This window comes from Seriola dumerili, unplaced genomic scaffold, assembly GCF_002260705.1.
Source record: "Seriola dumerili isolate Sdu_G_001 unplaced genomic scaffold, Sdu_1.0 BDQW01000105.1, whole genome shotgun sequence".
In the NCBI taxonomy this organism is placed as follows: domain Eukaryota; kingdom Metazoa; phylum Chordata; class Actinopteri; order Carangiformes; family Carangidae; genus Seriola; species Seriola dumerili.
Window position 1 is genome coordinate 1 of NW_019174360.1, and position 8,859 is coordinate 8,859.

Genomic DNA, 8,859 nt, shown 5'->3' on the forward strand with positions numbered 1-8,859 from the left:
AGAGGGGGCGGGTCTGGGTCAAACTGGTTTCACTGGGGCAGAGCTTTGAGGATGGCGTTGACTTCCTCTGCGACAGCGGTCAGCGCAAACTCAAACTGGTCCTGGAAACAAGAAGAAAGACAATTATTATTAAAGATGGCTGCTGCAGGGAGGAGTGGTTTGAGAGCTCATTTCAGACGGACAATATTTTAAATAAAGATTTACATAGTGACCCGATCCAGTGGCTTAAAGTGACTTCTACACCTGCAGGGTGTTGGTGGGTGAAGAGGAGGACTGGGTAGACTCCTGACTCAACCTGAGCTCTTCACTTTGGACAGTGACACTCTATTGTTAGTATTTGGTTCCTCTTTACTCATGTTATTTATACAGCCTGGTTTTAATGTGGCAGGTGGGGTCCAGCAGGTTCAGGTGGATTAGGAGAAACAGGGGCAGGTGTCACAAAGACAGACTGTGACTATATCTTATACATTTGTGGACATGGAGACAGACAGTTCCTGGTTCACTATGCAAAGTATACGATATTAAAATGCTGAGAAATGTTTGTTGCTTTAACCCACCTTAGTACGAACCATCCCAGGCCTCTGGTCGCGGACGTGCTCGAGCGTCGCGGCGATGTCAATCTCTTTCACACCTGCAGCGCAACAGGCAAGAAGCAGATTCATTTTTATATGATGGCGACGTAATAATTAAACATGACCATATGAAGCGTGTTGATTAAAAACATTATACCAATAAGTAAAGCCAATAAATGTGGTTATAAATAAACCTCACCTTTAGCCATGCGATTCAGAACCATGTCGATCAGGATGTAAGTCCCAGTCCGGCCTGTGCCGTCGCTATGGAAACAGCATCACAAAACAGACTTTAAAAATATCTAAATGATCAAATTCAGTTTGAGACATTGACTAATGAATGAAAGAGAAAATTAGAAATAAAGTGATTACAGTGGAAAACAAACATCAGGGTTAAAGACATTTGAGACATACACTGCAAAACTGTTGCACATGTCTGCCACCTACTGGACTGATGTGGTACTACAATGGAGTGCATCCGCCCTCTATTATCTATTGTTATCTATCTGTCTAGTGTAGGCCGATGCATCTGCACATGCATCATTTGAAAACAATCAATGAAATGAATGAGTTTACCTGCAGTGCACGATGATGGGGCAGGAGCGTCCTCTGTAGCACTTATTCACCTTCCTGAGGCGAAAACATGACAAACAAGATGGTTACTGAAAGAATATCACATCATGGTAATGAAATAAAACCAGCCATGGTTTACTTCCTGCTGGTGTATTTATTATTTATTCATGACTGTCATCAGGTACATGAACGAGCAAACATGCAGGATACATTTACAATCAGAGGATTATAAAAATGAGATGAATGTAAAACAGTTCTGCATCTATATTTACAAAACTCATCATGTTCAGTTTTTGTTGATGTGTAAATTCCCTCATGTTGATTACTGAGCTCATAGTTAAAGGTGGAGCTGTACTGGACATTATATTCACACTATCATATTGTGATTATTTTGGCAGATAGATAGATAGATAGATAGATAGATAGATAGATAGTGAGTAAAATACAGAATCTATGTTTATATATATACAACCAACGTGATGCTCGTTCATGTATCTATAAACAGGTAAAACAACACACGAGCAGCCAGTGATGAAATAGACAGGTTAGTAAATAATTGAATGATCGTGCAAAAACAAACTTATTTCAAAATAAAACTTGACGGACTAAATAACATAAGTCAGATGAACGTTTTCATTTTCAGAAGCAGTATGCATGATGGATAGATAGATTGGGGGGGGGGGGGGAAAAGGGGTTTTCGGCGATGGACCTCCTGCTGCAGCCACATCAGTCCATGATCATTTTTGTGACTATGCAACTGGACCCAGACTACTAGCTGCAAACCACAAGAATGACACAGACAGATATGTTCAAAATTAAACCAAGGGCCCCGCTGACCTCCATCGCACAGGGTGGGAGGACGGGAAAAGAGAGGGAGGGGGGGGCAGAGGAGGGCGAGGAGGAGGAGGGAGCGGGGGAGGGATGACTGAAGGGTGGGAGAGAGAACTACTGTTGCTTCATCATGTTACGACGGTCAGTGAGTTCAATTAGAGTGAAATCATTTAGTCATGATGAAATATGAACATGTCCGACAATGAGCAACAGGAACTTTAAAGCTAAAGACTTTGGAAATCAGTCGCTGTTCTGGAGCTTTCGACCGCACCACTCAGTCTTCCTCAGCAGACGGCAACAATGACGAGGTGTCCTCCAGAAAGAAACTGAACTCATTTAAATTTGAATCTACTGTTTCATGACAACTGAGCAAAAGTCTTCTGCTGAGGAAGATCAAGTGATACAATCGATAGCTCCAGAACGGAAACCTTTCAGATATCTGCAAAAAAAACAAATTATTTAAATTTTATCTGTAATTTAAGTCTCAATATTTCTAGAAAATTCTATTGAACAGGTTGAAATATTCTTATTACACTGTCAGGTAGTTTTGTTAAACATAAACAAATGTCCAGATTACAGAGTGTGTGTGTGTGTGTGTGTGTGTACAGGTAGCAGCAGTACCTGCGGAAGTCCAGCAGGGGGCGTGTGGAGGTGGGGATGCCCTGAGCCGGCCAGCTGAGGAAGTGGAACTGAGTGAGCGTCCTGGTCTCCTGCGTCTGCACGTTCTTCAGGTAGAAACTCCTCACCAGGAAGTCGTTACACCAGATGTGCTCAGACACCAGGTTCACCTGAGGGACAGAGGAGCACTTCACTCATTATAACCAAACCTGTGGGTATTATAGTGAAAGCACCGGGGTGTCACCTGCTCTGACCTCATAGATGTGGTAGAGGGAGGAGCCTTCGTCGGGCCAGTAGCGGTCACACTGTTTCTCTCCGTCCTCCACCAGAGCCGTCATCATCACGATCACGGTGCAGCCGTTCTCCCAGACCATCTGCAACAGCATCAAACACAGATCAAGTCACTAACACGAGGGTCAGAGCGTGTTCAGTCTCCACTTCTCTAATTCAGCGAGTGAGAGGGTTAGTGTGAGGTTCTGAGGACACGCGTTTAACGCCTAAGAGACTGAGCTTAATTGAACTGAATTTCTCCCCCTGAGTTTCCAGAGAGATAAAAGCAGGGGGTTATGGGTAGGGAAACAATGAGGGACTGATCAAGTTGTGACTAAAGCTGTTTCACAGCTGAATCCTACTGCTAAAATAATTAACATATTGTAACATAACGTAGTATATTGTAATGTAACGTAGTAACATAATATATACAGTATTGCTTATTAAAAACCCAGTAAGCGCTCACCTGCCAGAAGTCAGAGATGGTGTGGGACAGAGGACCCTGGGTGGCGATGTAGGCCGGCATCCGGGGATCATGCTCGATCTGGGGGGGGGGGGTTATAGTCTCTTTACATCTTTACAGCAAGTGAAGCACGACATCGTGAGAGAGGCGGGAACTTACTATGGTGCTGGCGTTAATGTAGTCAGAGCGTGAAGGGTTGATCTCAGCTTTCAGCTTCACCCTGGAGTGATCATCTGGAGGACAGTGTCAGGTTATCAGTATTATTGATTTATTGTGTTTTTAATGATGTTAATATTAAGTGCCCTGCACCCCGGGCTGGACTCACAGGGCACAGAGTCGGGACAGCGGTTCTTCTTGGCGTTGGCGTCGCTCTGAGCCACAGAGACGACGCTGGGCTCCGCCTGGTAGGAACACAGCGCCTCCCACTCCTTCATCAGACGGTCCTTGTTCCTCAGGTGATCCTCCATGTACGCCTTTAGAAACGAAAGTGAACAACTTAACTTTGCCCAGTTAAACTAAGTGTGAGCACAGTGTCTGTCAGGGACTGACCAGTATCATGTGACCGGTGGAGATGTCCATGTTGGCCTGCGCCGGCTCCTCGCACCATGACGGCGTGCTGCTGTGGGAGCTGGGACTGGGCTGGGCTCCGTCGCTGAACTGGGACGACACGCTGCTCACCCTGGAGTCCGTACCTCCGCCTCCTGCTGCTCCTGCTCCCCCAACGCCAGCAGCCCCTCCTCCACCTCCACCACCTCCGCTCCCTCCTCCCACGGCGCCCAGGGCGGCGGCTTCCAGGCGTCCGAAGGCGCCTTTGGAGGCCATGTGCTGGCGACACAGGTCCTGGTGAGCCAGTTATGCATGCATCACGTTGGTACACTGCTTTCCTCTAGTTTTTATATCACAGGTCATGTTCATTGGATGTTTTAGCTGTTAGAGGGATGCTCACTCTTCTTTCAGCGCCGCCTCCACGAGTTAAAGGTTATTACTGAAACTTCCTCAGTACCAGAAACTATGATCTCTCCCTCTCACCTGGTACTCCTGGTGGCTGAAGCCGCCTCCCTCCGGTCCCAGGCCGAGCTTCTTGGCTGCCAGGCGGTGAGCGTGGTGACGCAGGCAGGCGATGGTCATGGCTGCCACCAGGATGCCGCCGATGCACGCCATGGCCACCAGAGTGGCAAACAACCAGCGGGAGCCGGGCTGGACTCGGGTCGCCAGGGGCAAAGATTTCCCATCATTCCTCTGTGGCAGGAAAAAAAAAAAAAGGGATGGATCAGTGGCTTTTTTCATTTAAACGACAAGTTCACAACAACCTCCCCCCCCCCCCCTCGATGAATTGTCTCTCTTGACCTTTCAGACCTCCTCCTTCCTCTCCGTGGGCCTCAGGAATGTGAGGCACATTCTCGCTCTGTGTGTGTGTGTGTGTGTGTGTGTGTGTGTGTGTGTGTGTGTGTGTGTGTGTGTGTGTGTGTGTGTGTGTGTGTGGTATCTGACGGACATTAAGGTTTAAGCGGGGGGAGGGGGGGGGGGGACCAGGCTGCATGTGGTTGAAGGAAATACGTGCAATATTAATAATATTAATAAATGAGTATCATTATCTCTGTATGAATATTATAAAGATATGATCCTAAACACGAAGCACAGAAATATGACTTCTAAACGGACGGTCAGTGCAGACACTCAGTGTCTTCAGTGTCAGCACTAAAATGTCCAGACACTAAACTCTGAAAGAATTTAACTGTGTAAAGGTCACTCGTCATGATTGGAGCATTATATAGACGTTCACCTCCATTCACAAGTCCGACTTCACCACGTCGGGATCAGCTGCTGAAATAAACTGGACGACGAGAAGAAAGAGTGAAGCTGTTGGTTTTTATACTTTGACTCACCAAACGAAGAGAGCTTCCTCTCCTCTGTGCTGCTGCTGCTGCTGCTGCTCACATGGACCCGGCAAATACCAGGAACTAAGAGTCAAGCTCACTGAATCAGCTGCTTCCCAACTTTCAGAATAAAAGCTATAAAAGCTACAAAATAATGTGTTGTGCTTTTAAACTGAAGGCCAAGGTGTTTCATTTCTTTGTTTCTTCTCTAACTTGATTTCTCTTTATCCCTCACTGCTCCTCCAGCTTTCAGAAGTCCCCCCCCCCCCCACATGAAAATATCTGGGGTATCGAACCCAGCACCCACCTCTCCAACACCGCTCTGCAGCACCTTCAGGCCCGTCTCCGACTCCAGGAAGTTCTTCTCTGCAACTGAGCAGGTAAAACATTTAAACATATATTATATATATAAAATGCAACTCCACCAATCATCCTTTATATTATTATATTTCAAAATAAAAGCTTGTCGGCCATACCTGCCGCCTCTGCCACGTCTCCGGCCGTCAGGTTCTTGGAGTTGGGCCTGATCCTGAAGGTGATGGCGGGTCCGACAACACTGTGGAGAACAACGACACAGAGGCAGGTCACATGTGAGAGGGGAGATTACTCACCACCAAGTCTTTTTAAGGAAGTTTCAAAGTTAAAATACAGCTTCAGTCTCTACGTTGACACGTCTATCTGAGGTGAGGTGTTCTCGAATTTCACTTTTATTTTAATGGAAATAATCAGCGACTTATTTTTAAATGAGTTGGCGAGGAGGAGATTTTTGTGATCTGAAACAGTTTTCACTGTTCAGGTCAAAGGTCAGGGGTCATTGGACGGTGATTAGGTCGAGCAGGAAGAGGAAGAAGCAGAACACAAGGATCACATCCGCTCCTCAGCTCCACCGCCGGTGTCGTCGGTCCTACCTGATGTTGATGAAGGAGCTGGTGGAGACGCCGATCCGCTCCGACAGCAGCTGCAGCAGTCGCACCCCGTCGTTCAGACTGAGGGGGCTGCAGCGACAAAACACACACACACACACACACACACACACACACACACACACACACACACACACACACACACACACACACACACACGTAAAACAGACACACACACACACACACACACACACACACACACACACACACACACACACACACACACACACACACGTAAACATACACACACACACACACACGTAAACATACACACACACACACGTAAACATACAAACACATGAATGGACTCAGGCGTTCAAACGGAGGTGGAACCTTTCTTTATTTCCTTCTTTCCTTTCCTTATGTCCTCCCTACTATCCTCCATTCTTTCCTTTCTTCATTCTTCTTCTTCCCTTCTTCATGCTCCTTAGGTTTCCTCTCCTCTCCTTTCCTCTCCTCTCCTCTCTTCTCCTTTCGTTTCCTTTCCTCTCCTCTCTTCTCCTTTCCTCTCCTCTCTTCTCCTTTCCTTTCCTTTCCTTTCCTCTCCTCTCTTCTCCTCTCCTCTCCTCTCCTCTCCTCTCCTCTCCTCTCCTCTCTTCAACAGCTGACAAACTTAAGATTTTAATTTAATTTTAAGAATGAAAAATTGACCATCTTTACTTTCCGACACACAGACTTTCACAACGTGAAAACGACAGAAAATCATTCGTTCGTTCGTTCATTCGTTCATGGGTGGAGCCACTACTGCACCTCTGGTTGGTGTCGATGTAGCCGTATCCCTCCGCCTTGGCCGCCGGTTCCTTCTTTCCCAGTTTGTCGTGGCTGGATGCCACAGAGGGAGTCGTCTGTTTCTGGGGCCCCTCCGCCTTTGGGGCCTTGATGGTGGAGGGCGGGGCCTCTGGAGCGGCCATCTTGTACGCCACTGAGCCCTCTGAGATCTGCCGGACGAAGACGAATGAAGACATGAAATTAAAAAGCCTCTCTACAAGGAAACAGTCCCAACATCAGCTGCTGAGAGACATTCTCACCTTCGTTCCCGCGGCAGCATCGTTTCCGTATTTATCTGAATAACAAACACACAGACGTCATCTTTCCTTCTCTTGGAGGAACTTGTGTTTGGTGTTAACTACATGTTAAAGACTGGAATGAAGGTTAGAGCAGCTGATGAGCGGATGACGACACCGACCTTTAGTCTGTTTGTGGGCGTAGGAGCCGTCCAGCTGCAGCTGCTTCAGAGCGGCCGGCACGTTGTCTTTCTGCTCGGGGGACAAGTCCTTGATGTCGAGGCCGTAGTGATCGAGCAGCAGAGCCAGTCTCTGCAGAGAGCGCTCTGTGAAACAAACAACGTGGGGTTATGGCCGCGACTTTCCCTCCGCTCCATCTCAGGAGGAAATATTGTCCGTCTTGTGACCAGAAAAGGAAACACTGAGGAGGAAGGACATACGTTTTTTACATGTGGTACTTTTTACATTCTGAACTTCTTCTCTCTTCTCTCACCGTCCAGCCCTGACAGGGCGTTGTGTTCCTTCTGTGCCTTCTTCTCCGCCTGCTCCTGCTGCTCCTGCTGCTGCTGTTTCTGTTTGCTGAGCTGGGACATCTGGGAAACGTAGTCCTCGCCGTAGTCCAGAGGGAAGTCCAGCTCGGGGAAGAAAGAGGAGGATGAGGAGGAGGATGAGGAAGACAGTGAAGAGGGGAAAGCTGCAGCTGCTCCCCTGTGGCGGGAGAGGGACTGCACAGGTGAGGATGAGGAGGAGGAGGAGGAAGAGGAGGACGGGGAGGTGAGGTAAAAGGACACCAGGTCCTGGAGAATCTGACGGTCTCGGTCCAGAGGTCCTCTGGATCTGGAGCGAGAGGGCGAGGCGAATGGCGGGAAGGCTGGATTATCGTCCAGAGAGTTGAGGGAGCGCTCCTCCTCCTCCTGGTAGCCGTACTGCTGCTGCAACCACAAACAACACACGTCACCTTCTAACCACCAGGGGGCAGACTGCTGTTTGCGTCTCTCTCCAAACCGTCGTTTGTCTACCTGGTGGTAGGTGTAGGGGTCCAGCAGCGGCGTCTGCATGTGGACGGAGGATCGGGAGGGATCCAGGATCATGTAGTCCACATACTGCTGCATCATCTCGGGGTCCGCCGGACCCTCGGGCCCCTGGACCCGACGCTGACCGGACAGTCTGGAGGGCCTGGGAAACGAGAGCTTTTAAATATTACAACGTGCTGTTTTGGTTGTCGCACTGGTCTTTACTGGACTCACTGTTTGGGCGTCCTCTCATGAAGCTTGGAGGAGGAGCTGATGGTGGGAACACGACTCAGCTCGCGGCTGATGATCGCCTGGGTCACGTCGTCCCTCCACGTCAGACCTGAGCGGCCAGAGGGCGAGAGGAAACGTCAGTCAATCAAACTTCTTCTCTTTTGGAAGCAGCAGCGTGAAAGAGACGGACACTCACCCTGCACCATCAGGTCTTTCAGGACTTCCTGCAGTTTGTGCAGGACAGGTACAGACACCTGGTACTGGACGGGCTCCTGCTGAGGAGCCTGGCACTGTCCGAACAAACCGTCTGCACAGGAAGAGAAGTCAGAGCAGAAGACGTCGTTCACGTCCTCCAGGATTTCATCATGTTTTATTATCTGGACATTAAATACGCCACATTACGAACTCTAAATAACTTTGCCTCTCATCTCTAGTGGCTCCGCAGTTTCATTCACAGCAGAGCAACATCTCAACACCTGCACCA

At 48.4% G+C, this 8,859-nt stretch overlaps 1 protein-coding gene across 1 annotated transcript in view; it reads right to left on the minus strand.

Annotated features, from left to right (window-relative positions):
* Positions 1 to 6: 6 nt before the first annotated feature.
* Positions 7 to 8,859, minus strand: part of LOC111222706 (receptor-type tyrosine-protein phosphatase-like N) — a 16,865-nt gene continuing 8,012 nt past the window's right edge. The window contains 20 exon segments of the mRNA XM_022746525.1: positions 7 to 101; positions 558 to 631; positions 772 to 836; positions 1,149 to 1,202; positions 2,598 to 2,764; positions 2,849 to 2,968; positions 3,331 to 3,408; positions 3,487 to 3,560; positions 3,653 to 3,800; positions 3,877 to 4,167; positions 4,357 to 4,566; positions 5,512 to 5,576; positions 5,681 to 5,760; positions 6,878 to 7,065; positions 7,156 to 7,190; positions 7,314 to 7,457; positions 7,625 to 8,063; positions 8,151 to 8,392; positions 8,395 to 8,484; positions 8,572 to 8,682. Of these exon segments, the coding sequence (XP_022602246.1) occupies positions 30 to 101; positions 558 to 631; positions 772 to 836; positions 1,149 to 1,202; positions 2,598 to 2,764; positions 2,849 to 2,968; positions 3,331 to 3,408; positions 3,487 to 3,560; positions 3,653 to 3,800; positions 3,877 to 4,167; positions 4,357 to 4,566; positions 5,512 to 5,576; positions 5,681 to 5,760; positions 6,878 to 7,065; positions 7,156 to 7,190; positions 7,314 to 7,457; positions 7,625 to 8,063; positions 8,151 to 8,392; positions 8,395 to 8,484; positions 8,572 to 8,682 (2,747 nt within the window). The 3' untranslated portion in view covers positions 7 to 29.